At 40.3% G+C, this 21,684-nt stretch overlaps 1 protein-coding gene across 2 annotated transcripts in view; it reads left to right on the forward strand.

Moving 5' to 3' along the window:
* Positions 1–21,684, forward strand: part of rasa2 (RAS p21 protein activator 2) — a 173,223-nt gene that overhangs the window by 113,591 nt on the left and 37,948 nt on the right. Inside the window, exons 9-10 of one of the 2 annotated variants that reach the window (XM_059994339.1) lie at positions 4,594–4,695; positions 15,616–15,772. In XM_059994339.1, the coding sequence (XP_059850322.1) occupies positions 4,594–4,695; positions 15,616–15,772 (259 nt within the window). The remainder of the gene's footprint in view (positions 1–4,593; positions 4,696–15,615; positions 15,773–21,684) is intronic. The other variant, XM_059994349.1, reaches the window with a different exon arrangement.

Genomic DNA, 21,684 nt, shown 5'->3' on the forward strand with positions numbered 1-21,684 from the left:
GTGGAATTTCAATCACTGAGTAAAGATGTTCCTTGGTTTATCAAAAGGATACGCACTGGGGAAGTATTTTGTTAAACAAAATTTTGTAAATTAAAAAACTTTTAATATACTGGAAAATTTTGGTACAGTGTATCTCTGTAAATGGAGGGTGACATACTTAGTGTTTTAGCAAAAATGATGTTGTATATTCAACAGTTGTACCTTGAGTAAATGGCATTGTGCCAAAATTTCATGAACTATTTTGTAAATGTACAGTATATTCATATGAGATTGTTCAATGTTGGTTAAAGGGAGTTCTACCTTATTTCATCCAATACTGGATATTAACTTTTAAGACAAAAAAAAACCTAAAAATTATGTTCTTTATGTTGAACATCCAATTATATTGCAAAGGCAGTGCTCTTTTAGTTATAGACTAATCTCTATTAAAGATAAAGGAAAACAAATTCACTGAAAGAGTTTTAAAGCTTCATTTAGGGAGAGTTATCAGTGTTTTAATTCTAACTGCCCTTTTCATGCTGTCCAATGGGGTTCGATCTCAGTGAGGTAAGAATAGTAGTTTATTGAACAATAAATTGCTGCATGTGTTAGTTTCTGGGATCAACGTTTTATAGGTGCTTTTTAACTGCATGTAAAAGAGTATAAGTTTTTGATTTTTACATTTGCTGTTGATTAGAATATGATATTTGTCTAAAACTTCACTGTTATGCAAGACTTGTTGCATGAATTTGTAAAGCATTTTGTTTCAAACTACTTCCTTCAATGAATTGTTTCAAAGACACATTTAATGTCAGAGAAATGTATACAATATACATCCTGAAATGCTTTTTCTTTGCAACCATCCACAAAAACAGAGGAGTGCCCCAAAGAATGAATGACAGTTAAATGTTAGAATCCCAAAGTCTCCCTCCTGTGTGTAAGCAGCAGCAAGCAACAATCTATGCGCCCCCTCCCACCGGCAAAAGAAAAGAATCAGCACCCGCCACTGAGTACTCAAACATGCAGCAAAGAGACAGACTTGCAGTACACCAAAGACTACACGTTCACCCGCTATTTGACATACCACAGATTCTCTCTCTCCCTAACACGGGGGAAAAAGGTGTCTCTGTTTCACAGCAAGAGGGGAGACATAACAAACAACTCACTGGTTTATGATGTTAGAAGTCCGTTGCCTTGCTTTTTCCGAGCCCTATGTCCAAAGATCTCAGGTCTCTGGGCACACAGCCAAAGATCTTCCAACTCCCACAACACACCGGTCCAGGCCATCGACCTGCAATCCGCCCATCTCCATAGCCCTGAGATCCTAGGCCCCCAAAGGCGAGCCGAACTCTTAGACCATGCCCTTGGCATTTCTAGAATAGGTAATCCACAGTGAGCCTTTGGCCCAACTTGTCTGTACCAGTGCATAATAGAGCAATACCATCAAATCCATTTCTTCATTCTTATACTGTTCTGCAAATTATTCCCTTAGGGTGCCCTTTGAAGGCACTGGTTAATTCTGTTTCTACCATAAGGCATCTAACTACTCAAAATGATCTTTTGTTTTGGAATTGAATGAGGTCATTCAGCCTGTCAGGTCTATATTGGGTTAGAATAGCTCAGTCCCTACTTGTTACCCTGCAATTTTTTCTCTCACATACAGTGCCTTCAAAAAGTATTCATCCCCCTTGGAAGTCTTCATGTTTTATTGTTCTACAACATTGACTCAGTGGATTTAATTTGACTTTTTTTGACACTGATCTAAATTAATTACAAATATAAAACACTATATAATTGATTCACCTCCTTCAAGTCAGTATTTAGTAGATGCTCCTTTGTTGGTAATTACAGCCTTAAGTCTCTGTGGATAGGTTTCTATCAGCTTTGCATATATGGACACTGCAGTTTTTCTCCATTCTTTACAAAACTGCCTGAGCTCTGTTAGATTGCATGGGGATTGTGAGTGAACAGCCCTTTGCAAGTCCAGCCACAAATTCTCAGTTGGATTGAGACTTGGCCACTCCAGGTCATTAACTTTGTTTTTAAGCCATTCTTGTGTAGCTTTGGCTTTATGCTTAGGGTCATTGTCTTGCTGGATAACATATTTTCCAAATCACAGTTCTCTTTCAGACTGCATCAGGTTATCACATTTTTTAATCTATTCAATATACATACACTGTAATTGATTTATTTTTTTCTTCTGTATTATTTATTACATTGAATTGCTGCTGCTGTGTTAATGAATTTCACGGCATATGCCAGAGATAAAAAGCTTGATTATGATTCTGATTTCCTCCAGGATTTCCCTGTATTTTGCTGTATTCATTTTACGCTCTAATGTCATAAGCCTTCCAGAGCCTGCTGCAGTGAAGCATCCCCACAGCTTAATGCAGCTACCACCATGCTTCACAGTAGGGATGGTGTGTTTTTGATGATGTGCAGTGTTTGGCTTATGCCAAACATAACACTTAGTCTGATGCCCAAGAAGTTTAATTTTGATTTCATAAGACCATAAAACCTTCTATCAGTAACTCCAGAGTCTCCCACATGCAAATTTTTTTTCAACAGTGGCTTTCTCTTTGCCACCCTCCTATAAAACTGCAACTGGTGAAGCACCCGGGCAACAGTTGTTGTGTGTGCAGTTTCTCCCATCTCTGCCACTGAAGCTTGTAACTCCTCCAGAGTTGTCATAGGTTTCTTGGTGGCCTCTCTCAATAGTCCTCTTCTGGCACAGTCATTTAGTTTTTGAGGAAGGCCTACTCTAGGCAGATTTACAGTTGTGCCATATTCTTTCCATTTATTGATGATTGAGTTAACTATACTCCAAGGGATATGCAATGACTTAGAAATTTTCTTGTATTCATCTCCTGACTTGTAGTTTTCAATAACCTTTCCACTGAGTTGCTGGGAGCATTCTTCTGTCCTCACGGTGCAGTTACCGACTCAACAGTAGTTGGACCTTCCAGATACAGGTGTATTTTTGCAACAATCAATGAAGCACCTTGACTGCACACAAGTCTCCAAAAACAGATCTCAATTTAACAAATAATGTGACTTCTTAAACCAATTGGCTTCACACAATTTGGTGTGTTGTATGAAAGGAGGTGAATACTTATGCAATGAATTATTTTGTGCTTTATATTTCTAATTAATTTGGATCAGTTTGTAGAGATCTGTTTTCACTTCGATAGAAAAGTCTTTTTCTGTTGATCAGAATAAAAAAAACCAAATTAAATCCACTGTGATTCAATGTTGTAAAATAATAAAACATGAAAACTTCCAAGGGAGATAAATACTTCTTGTAGGCACTGTGTACCCGTTAACTCATCTCATCCCCTCCCTTTCACTCTGCCTCTATAATAATTAGCTTACAACCAGGAGGAACTTAGTAGAGACAAGTGTGAGGTGCTGCACTTTGGGAGAACAAATTAGGATAAGATTTACCCATACTTGGTTACATACTGAGATGCAAGATCAAACAAAAGGACTGGGGATACAGATCTATAATTCCTTGAAAATGACATCACAGGTAGATAGGGTCATCAAGATTGCCTTTTGTACTTTGGCCTTTGTAGATCATGAAACTGAGTACAGGAGTTGGAAATTGTACAAGATATGGGTGAGCCCAAACTTGGAGTATTGTGTGCCTTTGTATTCTGTTGCTTGTCCTCATACTTGCTCACTACCCTCATTTGTCTTGACAGCCAGATGACATTTTCCAAGACTTATATCCATAGCAACTCCTCCAGCCTTACCTTTTTACAGATAATCCCTTTGTCTGTTGCATCCAGCATCCCCCACCTGCCCGTGTTTCTGCAACTTAAAACTAACTTTTTTTTCTCTTTCTGTCTGGTCTTGGTGCTTCCAGCATTTTTTCATAACTTCATATTTCCAGCATGTGCAATTTTGTTTTGATTTTCATTTGATGTTTTGAGTACTTTTCTGTAAGATAAAGCCGTGGTGTCAAACTGACAGCAAGATAAATGCTTCTCTCTCTTAAGTTCAAGTCACAAATCTACAGAATTATTTTTTAATTTTAATTTTATTTTAATTTTTTTTTATTATTTTCGCATGGATGTATAAAATAGGTAGTAAATGTAACTGGATAATTGCAGTAAACTTGGCTGTAATGGATTAAAACCATGTTTGTTCAATATTGCATTAACAGTTGTAGGGTTGTTGAAGTTCCATTTCATTAACCTAGATTTTATGGTCATAATAGTCCTAACCCACATCATGTGCTCAATAAAATCAGGATTATTACAATTACTGATAATTTGGGGAAAATTGTATACTCAGTTAATTTTTTTAAATTTGCAATTAAATTTTTTTTCAAAGCTATTCCGATTATGGTGACAAAATATCATTTTATGTTAATGATTTGTGATTTCCAGTAATTGTGTACCAATTTATTAGATGGTGAAACTGTTACGAATATTTGTTGTGTGCTGGAATTGGTATTGTAAGATGATTTATTATGATCCATCAAAATAATATGACACATCACAAAATAACCTAAAATCTGTTGGAATTTAACTTATCTTTTCTATTTAAAGCAATAGTACAGAAGAATATTAATAAAAGGAAAAATGACTTTTCCCCCCCTCTTTTTAGAGTTGATCTGTGGAACAGTGAAAACCTGGTACAGGATATCTTCCTTGGTGAGATTAAGGTTCCTGTGAAGATTTTAAGGAATGATAATTGTCATCGAGCTTGGTAAGGGTTATGGCAACACTGGAGAACCATACTGAGGAATCCAGCAAGGGTGAAATTCTGTGATGGGGCATGAAGTTTTTTAGCTTCTGTTGTGATACATTCTTGTAACTGTATATTTCTTCTAAATCTTGAAAAATTACGCCACGATTTTGCATAAAATGGAATCATCAGGTAGATTTTGCAGAAGAGGAGACTGGAATTTTTTTTTAAAAACTTGTCGTATTATTTAAGGCAATAAGAAATAAATGTCATCTTTCACCAAAGCATTTGGAAACAGAATGGAAATGTGTGTCTGCAACATGTTGCACTTTGTTCCATGTTTAATTAGAAAATCATGGAAAAGTACAGCATCTGGAATTGTTGATTGAAGAGCTGGAATCTTCAGTAGAACTGAGTCTAATTAATTTTGAGGAAAAATGTGTTGCCCCATTGATTTATTTTGACTGTTCCTTCCTTCCTTACTCTTCTACAGAAACAAACTGTTTATCTCATGAATAAATTGCCTGTAGAGGGTACATGCAACATTTGAACTTTGATGTACTATCTTATTACAAGCAATTTTAAACATTGTTGTTGCCACCTATGCCTCTGCGCAGAAACTTTTTGTCTAAGCGCTTGGGCTTCTCTGAAGTGTGCCTTGGGGATTTAACTATGGTAATTAAGGTGAAAAATGTAGCTGTGAAGCTCATCTTTACCTAGTGTTCAGGAAGTGAAAGCTGTCACTTCTGGAAAATGTATTGACCTTGAAATAATTTCACATATCACATTGTGGCGCTAGCTGATTGACCCTTTTCAAAAGAATGTCCCAGAAGACCACTTTTGGGTTTTTGTCCCAAATCATCTATGGATTTGATGTGCATGGTGGCCATAGGACACACAAAATGTCAAATGATACACAATACATCAATGTCTGTGTGTGAGTCACATACAAAGTTATCTTCTGTGGATGAGATGTGCAGATTAGTGTAGGCCTTCAACACTGAAGCAGGCCTTTGACAAAAGAACCTCATGGAAGGTCTGTTTTATCAGGCATGTTCTCACTAACTGGCCTCCAACAAAACTGGCACATAACTCTCCACTCACCTTAGCTATTTTTCAGCACTTCTTCACACTGTATTGTTTATTTGTTACATCAATAATTACCCATAATACACAACAATAATTACTCACATTACTTGTGATGAAAGAATGTTTTGATTATTTAATTTATTGCATATCATTAAGAATCAAGCAATAAACTGGTGCAATCCATTTTTATTTGAAAAATGCAGACACCTACCCACATTATAAGACCATGAGACATAGGAGCTGAATTGGACCATTCAGCCCATCGAGTTTGCTCCACCATTCCATCGTGGATAAACTCGGATCCCACTCAACCACATACACCAACCTTCTTGCCATAACCTTTGAAGCCCCAACCAATCAGGAAAATATCAATTTTCACTTTAAATATACCTACAGTCTTGGCCTCCACAGCTGTCGGTGGCAGAATATTCCACAGATTCACTACTCTGGCTAAAAAATGTCCTCCTTACCAATGTTCTAAAGGGTTACCCCTTAATTTTGAGACTGTGCCCTCAACTTCTGGACACCCCCACCATAAAGAACATCCTCTGCACATCCACTTCATCAAGTCCATTCAATATTCAGTAGGTTTCAATGAGATACTCTGCATTCTTCTGAATTCCAGTGAGTACAGGTTCAAAGCTGCCCAACACTCCTCATATTTAACTCCTTCATTTCTGGAATCATCCTTGTGAACCGCCTCTGGACTCTGCATGGACAACACATTCTTTGAGATACGGGGCCCAGAACTGTTGACAATACTCCCAAGTATGGCCTGACCGGTATCATATAAAGCCTCAGCATTATGTCATTTTTATATTCCATTTCCTTTAAAATGAATGGCAACATAACATTTGCTTTCTTTTCCACTGACTCAATCTGTAAATTAACCTTCAGGGAGTCTTGCATGAGGACTCCTAAGTCCTTTTGCACCTCTGATGTTTGAACCTTCTCCCCATTTAGATAATAGTCTGTCCTTTTATTCCTTTTACCAAAATATATTATCATGCATTTCCCAACACTGTATTCCATTTGCCACTTTTTGCTCATTCTTCCAATTTGTCTAAGTCCTTTTGCAATTGCATTGTTTCCTCAGCACTACCTACTCCTCCACCTATTTTCGTATCATCCATAAACTTTGCCACAAAGCCATCAGTTTCATTATTCAAATCATTGACAAACATTGTGATAAGTAATGGTCCCAATACTGACTCCTGAGGAACACACTAGTCACTGGCAGCTAACCAGAAAAGGCCCCCTTTATTCCCACTCGCTGCTTCCTGCCTGTCAGCCATTCTGCTATATATGCCAGTATCCTTCCTGTAACGCCATTGGATTTTATCTTGTTAGGCAGCCTCACATGTCGCACCTTATCAAGTGCCTTCTGAAAATTCAAGTAAATGACATGCTCCTTTGTCTACCCTGCTTTTCCTTCCTTGAAGAACTCCAACAGATTTGTCGGGCAAGATTTCCCTTTACAGAAACCATGCTGACTTTGACTTATTTTATCATTAGTCTCCAAGTACACCGAAACCTCATCCTTAATAATGGATTCCAACACTTTTCCAATCATTGAGGTTAGGCTAACTGGCCAGCAATTTCCTTTCTTTTGTGCTCCTCCCTTCTTAATGAGTAGAGTGACATTTGCAATTTTCCAGTCCTCTGGAACCCTGCCAGAATCAAGTGATTCTTAAAAGATCATAACCAATGCATCTACTATCTCTTCAGCAGACTCTTTCTGAACTCTGGGGTGTAGACAATTTGGTCCATTTCCACCTTAAGACACTTCAGTTGGCCTGGCAATTTTTCCTTTGTAATATCAATGACACTAACTCGTCTTCCCTGGCACACATGGACCTCCACAGTGAAGACCGGTTCAAGTAAAGTTAATCCGACATTTCTTTGTCCCCTATTACCTCACCAGCATCATTTTCCAGTTGTCCAATATCAACTCTCACCTTTTTACTCTTTATATAACTGGAAAAACTTACAGTATCCTGCTTTGTATTATTGGCTAGATCGCCCTCATATTTCATCTTTTCCCTTCGTATGGCTTTTTTAGTTGCTTTTTAGTGGATTTTTAAAAACTTCCCAAACATCCAACTTCCCACTCACTTTTGCTACCATATATGCCATTTCCGTGGCTTTTATGCAGTCCTTAAATTCCCTTGTCAGCCATGGTTACCAACCCCTGCCATTTGAGAACTTCTGTGGAACATATCTATCCTGTGCCTTATGAAATATTCCCAGAAACTTCAGCCATCTCTGCTCTGCCGTTGTTCCTGCTAGTATCCCCCTCTGATCCACCAGGGCAAGCTCCTCTCTCATGCCTCTGTAATTTCTTTTATTCCGTTGCGATACTGATGTATGTGACTTATGCTTCTTCCTCTCAAACTGCAGTATGAATTCAATCATATTATGTAAGTTCCCTATAAAATCTGGAATATTATAAAATGCCTAATCTAAGATGGCCTCCCCCCCCCCCCCCACCAAGTAGGTTCAAGCATAAACTGCTCTAAAAAGCCATCTCGTAGGCATTCAACAAATTCCTTTTCTTGTGATCTGACACCAACCTGATTTTCCCAATCCCCTTGTATATTGAAATCCCCCATTACAATTGTAACATTACCCTTATTACATGCCTTTTCCAGCTCCCTTTGCAATCTCAACCCCACATGTTGGCTACTATTTGGAGGTCTATATATGATTCTTACAATATTTTTTTTAAATCCTTGCTGTTTCTTTACTCTACCCACAAAGATTCAACATTCTCTGACTCTGTCGCCTCTTTCTAACGATGTAATTATATCTCTTGCCAACAGAGCCACCCCGCTGCCTATGCCTTCCTGCCTGATATTTCAATACAAGGTATATCCTTTTGATATTAAGCTCCCAACTGTTGAACTTCTTTCAGCCATGACTTGTTGATGCCCATAATGTCATACTGACCAATCTCTAATTGCGCCATGAGTTTATCTACCTTATTCTAAATACTGTGTGCATTTAAATGCAGCTCCTTCAATCCTACATTCTTTGCCCTTTTGTATTTTGTCGCTGTGGCACAATTCAACTCTTTGCAAATGTGTGCATTTGTACCCAGTCATTGGCTTGTCCTTCCTTACATTCATATTACACCCATTATCTTCTATTAAACCTACTGGTTCATCCTCAGCTCTATCACACTGGTTCCCATCCCCCTGCCATACTAATTAAAACCACTCCCAACAGCTTTAGCAAACCTGTTCATAAGGATATCGGTTCCTTTTGTACAAGTCACCTGCCCCCGAAAAGGACTTAATAATCCAGAGATCTGAATCTCTGCCCCCGTTCCAATTCTTCAGCCACGCACTTAAATGCCACCTCATTCCACTCCTATCCTCACTACCACATGGACAGGCAGCAATCCTGAGATTACTACCCTATTAGGTTTTATATATAGACAGACACAGACACAGACACACACACAGACACACACACACACACACACACACACACACACACACACACACACACACACACACACACACACACACACACACACACACTGTTATATAGCACAGAAACAGGACCTTACCATGTTCTTTTATTTGCATTTGTTCATCCTTCTGTGTTTTGCATATTTAAGATCCTGTTGCTTAAAAAGTGATGGTATCTGATTATACTACTTCTCTCTCTAAGTTCCAGACATCATTCACTTACTGTATTTTTAAAGAACATTCCCCCTCAAGTCCCCTTTAAAACTCTTTCCTCCCACCCAAGTGTATGCCCTCTAGTTGTTGGAATCCCTATTATGCAAAGAAGATTCTTATTATCTATCACATCTATGCCTCTCAAAATTTTGTATAGTTCTTTCAAGCCTTTCAACCTTGATTAGTCCAGGGAAAATAAACCCAGCCTAATTAATCTCTCCCCACATCTAAATGCCTGTCTTCCTGGTGAGCCTCCTCTCTACAATCGCCAGTGCAACCACATCCTTTACTATAGTGTGGTGACAAGGTACTTAAAAAGCAGCTTAATCACTTACAGCATAACATCCCAACTTTTATATTCTGTACCTTGACCTCTGAAGGCAAACATACCATATGCCTTCTCAACACTGTCTGTCTGTCCTGCTACTTAAAGGGAGCTGTGAATTTGAGCCCCAACCATTCTTCTGTTCATTCACATTCCAAGGCACCCTATTTTTGCTACAAATTATGAACACGAAATTCTGCAGATACTGGAAATCCAAAGCAACACACAAAATACTAGACTATCTCAGCATGTCAGGCAGCATCTGGAGATAAATAAAACGTCAATTTTTCGGGCCAAGACCCTTCTTCAGGACTGGAAAGGAAGGGGGAAGACGCCAGAATAAAAAGGTGGGTGGAGGGGAACTATCTTTGCAATATTTTTTTTCTATCCCCATTTGACCCAATGTGCATCACCTTGCATTGGTTGGAGTGAATTTCATTTGCCAACGCTCTGTTCAACTTTCCATTTTATCTATAACCTGGTGTAGCTTTGGATGACCTCCCTTACCATGCACAATGCTCCAAGCTAACATTTGAAAACATACGTAATCATAGCTCTTGTATTCACATCCAAGTCATTATTATACTGTGCTGGTTGTTCATCATTTCCAATGACATTTGTCTTTGCAGCTCATCAATTGTGTGACTGCAGTACAATTCTAGAAAGGTTTTGACAGTGAGGGCAGATAAACCGTGCAACCACTGTTGGAGCAATCGACCCTGACCTGGAGTTACACATCGACTTTGGTTCTTTGTGAGAATGGGACCCACTCTCAAGATCTCATGACTGGCCGCTTTTCAGTATCCCAATGACATGGCCTGAAAGACTAGTGTGCCATCAGGGTGCCAAATTTTTGTGGCTCTGGGAGGCGAGCTGATTCAAGGCTAGTGCCACTGACTCGTGAACAAGGAAGATTGGAAGCAGCAGGCTTGCTGCTTGTTGTGTGAACAGAGGCACAGAGCTCGGAAAAAGCGACGCAGCAGACTTCTAACACCATAAATTAAGTTGTTGCTATGTCTCCCTTCTCGCCATGAAACTAGGACACCCCTTTTTCCCTTATTAGGAAGAGAGAGTCTACAGTATGTCAAATACCAGGTGAACGAGTAGTCTTTGGGGTACTGCAAGTTTGTGACTTTACTGATGCTTTGCTGCACGCTTGAGTGCTTAGTAGGGGAGCACCAAAGTTTTTTTGCTGGTGTGGGAGGGATGCAGTTGTTCCCTTGCTGCTGCTTGTGTGGGGGAGGGGGGAGGAGGGGTGATTTGGGGCTCCAACGTGTAACTCATTCATCCTTTGGGAAACTTATCTGTTTTCGTGGATGTTTGCGAAAAGTAAAAGAATTTCAGGACGTATATTGTATACATTTCTCTGACATTAAGTTTACCTATTGATATGGAGATTTTTCTCCTCTCTTAAGCAACGACCAGATTTGCATGGCAACTATTCTCAAAATTGTTGGAGGCTCATCTTACCAGAGCATGCCATCCAGTCCAGTCCTGAGCATTCCACTCAAGCTGCTTATAGTGTCTAGGAAAAGTATTCACCCCCACCTTAGAAGTTTTCATGTTTTATTGTTGTACAACATTGAATCACAGTGGATTTAATTTGGCTTTTTTTTTAAACTGACCAACAGAAAAAGACCTGCAGAAGTTTTGCTTTCACACAGTCCTTGAACCTCTTGCGAGTTGCCATCTGTCTCTCCTTCCTTGAGACAGTGCTCCGAATAGCAGTGGTTTGGTTCTGGAATCCCTGGGCTTACAGGATCATTGCTCCTGCGCTTGTGCTCTTTGTTCTTTCATGGACTTCTAGGTTAGTGACGTGGTCCTGCTGACGGATGCCCAGGATTGATCTCAGGTGTATAGAAATGTTCCAGCATTTGAAGGTGCCTTCTGTATATGGTGCAGGTTTCACAGCCATATAATAAACTACTAAGGACAACTGCTTTGAATACTTTGAGTTTTGCAGCTTTTCGGATATTCTACTAGTTCATTGCAAGTGGGTGCAAGCGCCTGAAGTCTTGACTGGCCTTGCAAATCCTAGCACTGATCTCCTTGTTTAAGGAGCCATCACTAGAAATAACACTTCCTAGGTATTTGAATTCTTCCACTGTTCTAAACTGTATCATCGACGCAGATGTATGGGGTGGGGGCAGTAGACTTTGGACCAAGTTGGATCAGGACTTGCATCTTTTGTAGGCGCTGATGGTGAGGCTAAACAGACGAAGGGCTTCTGCAAACCTATCGACAAGCAACTGAAGATCAGCTTCTGTGTGAGCAAAAAGGGTACGATCATCAGCATGTAGGATTCTTGAATGCGATTGCTAATTGTTTTCGTACAAGCTGTCAAACGACACAAGTCAAAACGTCATCTGTCCATCCTGTACCTTATGTATATGCCACATTGTATAGTGCCAAACGCGTGGATAGTATGTACTTGAGGAACAGATTAAACAGTACAGGCACTAATATGTACTCGCCTGTCACACCACTTAGAATACTGAAAGACAGCATAGTCTCCCCATTCAGCAGAACAAGGCCACTCATGTCATTGTGGGAGAGGTGGATGAGATTGACATATCTGTGCAGGCACCAAAGTTTTGGCTGCACTCTCCAGATGGTCTCCCTGTCGACCATCTTGAAGGCTTTGGTTAAATCTACAAAAACAGCAAGTAGTTGCAAATTCTGCTCAGTACACTTTTCTTGAATCTGACAAACTGTGAAAACCACTTCAGTAATACTTCGGCCTAGGTGAAAGCCACAGTGTACTTAAGGAAAGTTCGCTCTCATATGTTGGCGATCAAGCAGTTGAGGATAATGCAAACTAAGATTTTATTCCCCTGATGGACAGGAGAGATGTGCCCCAGTAGTTGCCGCAGTGAACTTTGCTACCTTTGTCCTTGAACATTGAAACGATTATGGCATCCCTGAAGTCCTCAGGCATTTCTTCTTCCTCCTATTTACTTGTCTGGATGTCATGGAACGCTGTGAGTGCTAGTGGGCCTGCTGACTTAAAGAGCTCGTTAGGAATTCCATCCCACCTAGGGGCCTTACCAGAGTTCATCTGAGAAATGGCTTTCCTGATTTCATCCAAGGTAGGAGGGAGGTCAAGGGTGTCGATAACAGGCTTCTGGGGCAAATGATCAAGCATGATCAACTTGTACCCAATTTGTGTTCTCTCCATCTCTCATTGATGTTATTCCTCGTCCTGTGCAAGGTTTTACTATCTGCTGATAAGTGGGATGTGTACATAGAACATAGAAATCCACAGTACACTAAAGGCCCTTTGGCCCACAATGTTGTGCTGACCATGTAACCTACTATAGAAACTGCCTGGAACTTCCATATACCTATCTAAGAGGTTCTTAAAAGACCTTATTGTGTTCACTTCCACCACCGCTGCCGGCAGTGCAGTACCACTCTTAAGTTTTTAAAAAAAAACAACTTGCACCCGACATCCCTTCAATACCTATTTCCAAGCACCTTAAAACTGTCCCCTCGTGTTAGCCATTTCAGCCCTGGGTAGTGTAGAAATATTGCAATATGAAACCATAAATAATTAAATAATAATGTTGATCATGCCAAGTGGAAATAAGTCCAGGACCAGCCCATTGGCTCAGGGTGTCTGATACTCCTAGGGAGAAGTTGTAAAGTTTGATGGCTACAGGCAGGAATGACTTCCTATGTCGTTCAGTGTTGCATCTCGGTGGAATGAGATAACATATCTCTGGCTGAATGTACTCCTGTGCCTAACCAGTACATTATGAAGTGGATGGGAGTCATTGTCCAAAATGGCATGCAACGTGGACAGCATCCTCTTTTCAGACACCACCGTCAGAGAGTCCAGTTCCACCCCAACAACCTCACTGGCCTTATGAATGAGTTTGTTGATTCTGTTGGTGTCTGCTACCCTCAGCCTGCTGCCCCAGCACACAACAGCAAAATGACAGCACTGGCCACCACAGATTTGTAGAACATCCTCAGCATCGTCCGACAGATGTTAAAGGACCTCAGTCTCCTCAGGTAATAGAGACGGCTCTGACCCTTCTTGTAGACAGCCTCAGTGTTCTTTGACCAGTCCAGTTTATTGTCACTTCGTATCCCCAGGTATTTGTAATCCTCCACCATGTCCACACTGACCCCTTGAGTGGAAACAGGGGTCACCGGTGCCTTAGCCCTCCTCAGGTACACCACTAGCTCCTTAGTGTACAGAAAAAGCATTTAGTTCATTTGCGAGTGAAGCACCACAGCCATTCATGTTAGGTTTCACCTTGTAGGAAGTAATGTTTTGCAAATTCTGCCAAAACTGACGCGCATCCAGTTCTATCTCTAACTTCAATCGGAATTGGTTTTTTTGCTCTTAAAATAGTCTTTCATAGGTCATACCTGGATATCTTGTGTAGGTCTGGATCATTGGGGTTGAGTGCCACAGATTTAGTCCTCTACAGACTGCGAATTTCCTGCTTTTGGTTTGTGTATGTCTGTTATGTTATCGAAGGCACACACTTATCCACACAGGTCTTGATGAAGTTGGTGACAACTGTGGCGTATTCATTGAGATTCAAAGATGTATCCCTGACCATTGTCTAGGCCATTGTCCAGAGCAGTCCTGTAATCACTCCTCCGCCCCACTTGACCATACGTTCTTGTCTTCACCAGTCTTTTATCGTGTGGCAAGTTCTGGGTGCAGGATGGCATGGCAAGCTTTCTTGATCATGGTATAATAGGAGCAGTTATTACCGTTCAACATTCAGGATCCTGATCAGAATGGATAACCTCATTTAACCAACACTGAACTTATTCCACAACCTAATGAAGTCACTTTCAAGGACTCTACAACTCCTGTTCTTAAAATTACAGTACTTAGTTATTATTATTTTGTTTTTCTTTTTGTACTTGCATAATTTGGTGTCTTTTTTTACATTGGTTCTTTGTCTTTATAGATTTTCATTGGCTTTATTGTGTTTCTTTATAAATATTGTGAATGCTAGCAAGATGATGATAATAAATTTACATTGAACCTCTTTGAAGATCTTTGTGAATTTATCTATTGCAAACATAATTGGCATTTTCACATTTATATTTCAAGCTGCATCAGATAGTTCCTCACTTTTTTTCCCATTTTCCTCTTGTAGTATTTTCATCTTTATTTTCTCTGTGTGCACATATATGTGTAATGCATCCAAGAACTTTTCTATATACTATGTGTCAAATTATTTCAGCCTTTTAATTTTGCTCACTTAAATAATCTGTGGCTGTATAAAAGTTTTCCCTGGGGAAAGTGGAAGCTCTATTCTATTGCCAGTTTTGGGTGGAAACTAAATAATCATTTCCTCATTTTTATGTCAATTTACAGCAGTTAAGGGGAAGTTAAAATTTATTGTTGTCTAATAACACTAATGCTCTTTTATCAGGTTAATGTTATCACTAACCTGGTATAACAGCATTATTATCATGGTTTTCTAGTGGGCAATGTGATAGAGTGATGGAAAAACAAGCCTGATGTAGAACAGTGGCAATAGTTTCCAGTTACACGTAGTCAAGATATTAATTGTACTTATAGACCTGTGTGGAGACAAATTTGTGATTATATATTTAGTAGTTTTTGTACATTTTTCCTAGTAGCACGACAGCAAAAATTATGCAAGAGACTAAGCCTTAAGCACAGGTTTTGCCTTATCTATTCCTCACCCTTACCTCCATGCACTGTTACTTGTTGATTTTCCAACTGCCATCTGCATGAAAAATAAATCTTTTCCACAACAGTACTTTTATTGTGCTATAAAACTAATTGGATCAAGACACTGGTGTTGAAATTCCAAATAACATTCTTTTATTGTACAGGTATTTATTGCAGCCAAAGGAGAATGGAAACAAGTCTGCAAAATCAGAAGACTTGGGATCACTTCGCTTGTCTATATTCTACAATGAAGACTATGTCCTTCCATCCCAGTACTACAGTTCCCTAAATGAGCTGCTGCTAAAGTCACCTGATGTAAAGGTAGATATTGGTGGAAGTTAAAGCTCTCTGCTTCTATATGATGTGATGCAGCTTTGTAGTATTCATGCATTTAAGTACAAAAATTACATTAGACATCATTATAATGGATATTCGCTGGGTTTGTAATTCAAAGTGCACGGTGATCTTGTCTAATATTGACTGTGTCTCAACAACATGGTATCTCAGCTATTCTAATATGTATAGGAAAAATGAAATAACCAATTTGGCCTGGTAATAATGGTGGTGAAAGAGAGTGTATAAAATGTAATAAGTCTGGAGGCACAACAGCTTATACTTCTGAGAACCAACAATTAAAATGCTCTTCAAAGTATGTTGTTAAGTAACATAAAAGGTTAAAGAAGTACAATGAATGAAAATGACTGCAGTTAAAGAAGATTTCTCTTATGTTAGTAGAGGAATGGAAAAATGTACATGATGCTGAACCAAAACTTATGCCTGATCAGGTGTGTAGAATATCTTTCATTGCTGTGTTTAGATATGTGGCCTATTCCACAAAGGAAGTTGTTCCTCTTGAAACCTCTATTAGTGAGAACTTCATCGTGAAAACAAGTTATTCTGCTCAGCATTAACTGTAAGAAGTCTTTAAAAATAGGTTGTGTCAGTCCTGTGCATTATGTTAGATATAACAAAGGACCCTTAGTGCATGAAATCGGGGGTGGGGGAAGGTTACTCTTAAATCTAAACAAAATTGTTGTTTTTTGCCAACTCACTGAATATTTTAAACAACAGTATTGACATTATCTTGTGGTCTTGTAATGATTGCAATCGCATAGAAATTCTCAGCATTTTAGAGTGGATGTTATTGCACTTGTGAACATAATTTTGGCTACTGCTGTATGCATGTCTTAGGTTTCTTGAATTTCTATAAGAACACAAAAAGTATATGTTTTTGTTGAATACGTTCAATCTCCTTTGTTGCTGCAAAAAGTTGGATCATTGTCATTTCCCAGGTTTTATTAACTCTATTTAGCTGTCAATGAACATGCTAATCTGTGAAATGAATACATATTTTATTGCGAGTTAAATAGTAACCTTAAAGTTCGCAGAACTTAATCTAGTTCACAGACGGCCTACAGGGACGAGGTCGAGCACCTGGCCATGTGGTGTGCTGACAACAACCTGGCCCTTAAACCCCCAGAAGACCAAGGAGATCATTGTGGACTTCAGGCATGCTGGGAGACACACTCATGTCCCCATCTACATCAATGGAGCTGTAGTGGAGCGTCTATCAAGCTTTAAATTCCTTTGTGTCCACATTTCCGAGGATCTCACCTGGTCCCTGAACTCCTCTATCCTGATCAAATCAGCGCAATAGCGCCTTTTTTTCCTGCGGAGCATCAAGAAAGCTTACCTCTGTCCCAGGATACTGACAGACTTTTACCGCTGTACGTTTGAGAGCATACTCACCAACTGCATCTCTGTGTGGTATGGCGATTGTCCTGTATCGGGCCGCAAAGTACTCCAGCATGTGGTGAAAACTGCCCAGCGAATTATTGGCACCCAGTTGCGCACCATTGAGAACATTTATCATAAATGCTGCCTGGGCAGGGTGAAAAGCATTATCGAGGATGCATCTCACCCTAACCATGGACTTTTTACTCTCCTCCCATCCGGTAGGCACTTCAGGAGCCTCCGCTCCCACACCAGCAGGCTCAGGAAGAGCTTCTTCCCTGAGGCTGTGACCCTGCTGAACCTCACATCACAGCGCTAAGCAGTACTACACCCATATTGTACTGTCTCAGTACTTTTAAATTTGTATGCTGTAGCACTTACTTTTTATTTGAAGTTATTTTGTAAATAACACTATTCTTTTGCACTTCTGGTTAGATGCTAATTGCATTTCATTGGCTATGTACCTGTACTTGGCACAATGACAATAAAGTTGAATCTAATCTAATCTAAGGTGGTAATCTTGTACAGAATAATGTTTATTGTAGCAAAATACTTCTGTTTGTGTGTTCATATTGTTTATAGTTATTTTCATTTCTGGTCACGTATACTTTAAAGAATCTAGTTTCTATTAAATGTGAGCCGACACAAGCTGATGAAACATAGAAACATAGAAAACCTACAGAACAATCCAGGCCCTTCGGCCCACATGTCTGTACCTTAGAAATTACTAGGCTTACCCATAGCCCTCTATTTTTCTAAGCTCCATGTACCTATCCAAAAGCCTCTTAAAAGACCCTATCATGTATGCCTCCACCACTGTTGCCTTGCAGCCCATTCCACGCACTCACCACTCTGTGCGTTTATATATAAAAAAAACTTACCACTGACATCTCTGTACCTACTCCCCAGCACCTTAAACCTGTGTCCTCTACTGGCAACCATTTCAGCCCTGGAAAAAAGCCTCTGACTATCCACATGATCAATGCCTCTCATCATCTTATACACCTCTATCAGGATATCAGGACACCTCTCATCCTCCGTCACTCCAACGAGAAAAGGCTGAGTTCACTCAACCTGTTTTCATAAGGCATGCTCACCAATCCAGGCAACATCCTTGTAAGTCTCCTCTGCACCCTTTCTATGGCTTCCACCTCCTTCCTGTAGTGAGGCAACCAGAACTGAGCACGATACTCCAAGTGGGGTCTGACCAGGGTCCTATTTAGCTGTAACATTACCTCTCAGCTCCTAAATTCAATTCCACGATTGATGAAGGCCAACACACCGTATGCCTTCTTAACCACAGAGTCAACCTGCACAGCCCTCCACACTATCCACAACACCTCCAACCTTTGTGCCATCAGCAAACTTACTAACCCATCCTTCCACTTCCTCATACAGATCATTTATAAAAATCACAAAGAGTAACGGTCCCAGAACAGATCTCTGGGGCACACAAATGGTCACAGACCTCCGTGCAGAATATGACCCGTCTACAACCACTCTTTGCCTTCTGTGGGCAAGCCAGTTCTGGATCCATAAAGCAATGTACCCTTGGATCCCATGCCTCCTTACTTTCTCAATAAACCTTGTACCTTATCAAATGCCTTGCTGAAATCCATATACACTACATCTACTGCTCTTCCTTCATCAATATGTTTAGTCACATCCTCAAAAAATTCAGTCAGGCTCGTAAGACACGGCCTGCCCTTGACAAAGCCATGCTGACGATTACTAATCATGTTATACCTCTCCAAATGTTCATAAATCCTACCTCTCAGGATCTTCTCCGTCAACTTATCAACCATCAACTTACCAATCAACTTAAGACTCACTGGTCTATAATTTTCTTGGGCTATCTCTACTCCCTTTCTTGTATAAAGGAACAACATCCACAACCCTCCAATCCAGTGATGAATTGGATTTGAGTATTTGTGCTGAAAAGTGTTTTTGTTCCCACTGACTCTGATTGGTATTGTTGTACACACAAAAAAAACTAAAGTATTTATCTGATTTTTGTTTAAACATGTCCACTCTTTAAGAAGGGAGGAATGCAAAAGAAGAGAAATTAAAGGCAGATAGCCTAACCTCAGTGGTTGGGAAAGTGTTGGAATCCATTATTAAGGACTGGGTTTCAGGGTACTTGGAGGCTAATGATAAGCTAAAGTCAGCATGATTTCTGTAAAGGGAAATCTTGCCTGACAAATCTGTTGGAGCTCTTCAAAGAAGCAACAAGCAGGGTGGACAAAGGAGAGGCAGTGGAATTGATTTACTTAGATTTTCAGAAGGCATTTGATAAGATGCCTCACATCAGGCAGCTTAACAAGATAAAGTCCTATCGTGTTATAGGAAAGATACTGGCATAGATAGAGGAATGGCTGACAGGCAGGAGGCAGTCAGTGGGAATAAAGGAGGCCTTTCTGGTTGACTGCCAGTGACTAGTGATGTTCCTTGGGGGTCAGTATTGGGACAGCTACTTTTCATATTGTTTGTCAATGGTTTAGATAATGGAATTGATGGCTTTGTGTCAAAGTTTGCAAATAATACAAAGATAGGTGGAGGGGCAGGTAGTGCTGAGGAAGCAATGCGATTGCAGCAGGACTTAACCAAATTGGAAGAATGGGCAAAAAGTGGCAGGTAGAATACAGTGTTGAGAAATGTATGATGATGCATTTTGGTAAAAGGAACATTAGTGCAGATTATTATCTAAATGGGGAGAAAATTCAAACATCAGAGGTGCAGAGGGACTTAGGAGTCCTCATACAAGACTCCCAGAAGGTTAATTCACATGTTGAGTCTGTGGTAAGGAAAGCAAGTGCAACATTTGCATTTATTTGAAGGGAAATAGAATACAAAAACAAGGACATAATGCTAAAGCTTTATAAGATACTAGTCAGGCTGTACTTGGATTATTGTCAACAGTTTCAGGCCCCATATCTCAAAAAGAATGTATTGTCATTGCAGAAAGTCCAGAGGAGGTTCAAAAGGATGATTCTGGGAATGAATGGGGTTAACACATGAGGAACATTTGGTAGCTTTGGGCCTGTACTCACTGGAATTTAGAAGAATGCCTGGGGGATCTCATTGAAACCTCATTGAAAGGACTAGATAAGGTGGATGTGGAAAGAATGTTTCATTTGGTGGGGGATATCCAGAACTAGAGAGCACAGCCTCAAAATTGAGAAATTATAGAGCAGAGATAAGGAGGAATTTTATTCACCAAAGAGTGGTGAATCTGTGGAATGCACTGACACAGACTGCAGTGGAGGCCAAATCTGTGGGTATATTCAAAGCGGAAGTTGATAGATTCCTAATTGGTCAAGGTATCAAGGAATATGGTGAGAGGGCATGTGTAAGTGGTTGAATAGGATCTGGGATCAGCCATGGAAATCATCCGAAAAATGGCGGAGTGGACTTGATGGGCTGAATGGCCTAATTCTTCTCCTAAGTCTTATTGTCTTATGGTCTAAAATAGTTTCACTGACTGTTATGAATGAAGTAAAAATCAATGCATAGATTGATTATAGATAGATATAGATAATAAAGTATGACCAGAGGCCTTGTCTAGGAAGGGCATCCTAAGAAAAGGAATACTAATTGCAAGGGAGCAACATTTTCCTAATGATGTCCAGAGCTTAAGGTTTTGACAGTGGAGGTGGGGATATTCAAGTATCAGGCATTGGAGGAGCGAATTTTTTTTTTGGTGTATTGTGAGCTGGAGGAATTTCCAGAATTTGCTATATTAGCCCATGGAGTTATTTGGAAATAAGAATGAGAATTTTTGAAAGTGGGGTGTAATTTAAACAAAACCTTTGCTAGTCAGCAAGCAAAAACTGATGGGTAAACATCCCGCACATCTGCCCTCACCCCATCTGCCCACCACCCCACTTGGGATAGGATTCCCCTTGTCCTCACCTACCACCCCACCAGCCTCCGGATCCAACGTATAATTCTCAGTAACTTCCGCCACCTCCACCGGGATCCCACTACCAAGCACATCTTTATCTCCCCCCCCTTTCTGCTTTCCTCAGGATCGCTCTCTACGCGACTCCCTTGTCCATTCATTCCCCCCCCCCCCCCCCCCCATCCCTTCCCACCGATCTCCCTCCTGGCACTTATCCTTGCAAGCGGAACAAGTGTTACACCTGCCCTTACAGTTCCTCCCTCACCACCATTCAGGGCCCCAGACAGTCCTTCCAGGTGAAGTGACACTTCACCTGTGAGTCGGCCGGTATGGTATACTGCGTCCAATGCTCCCGATGTGGCCTTTTATATATTGGTGAGACCCGACACAGACTGGGAGACCGTTTCGTTGAACACCTACGCTCTGTCTGCCAGAGAAAGCAGGATCTCCCACTGGCCACACATTTTAATTCCACGTCCCATTCTCATTAAGATATGTCTAACCATGGCCTCCTCTACTGTCAAGATGAAGCCACACTCAGGTTGGAGGAACAACACCTTGTAGCCTCCAACCTAATGGCATGAACATTGACTTCTCT

This window comes from Hypanus sabinus, chromosome 2 (genome assembly GCF_030144855.1).
Source record: "Hypanus sabinus isolate sHypSab1 chromosome 2, sHypSab1.hap1, whole genome shotgun sequence".
NCBI classification, from domain to species: Eukaryota; Metazoa; Chordata; class Chondrichthyes; order Myliobatiformes; family Dasyatidae; genus Hypanus; species Hypanus sabinus.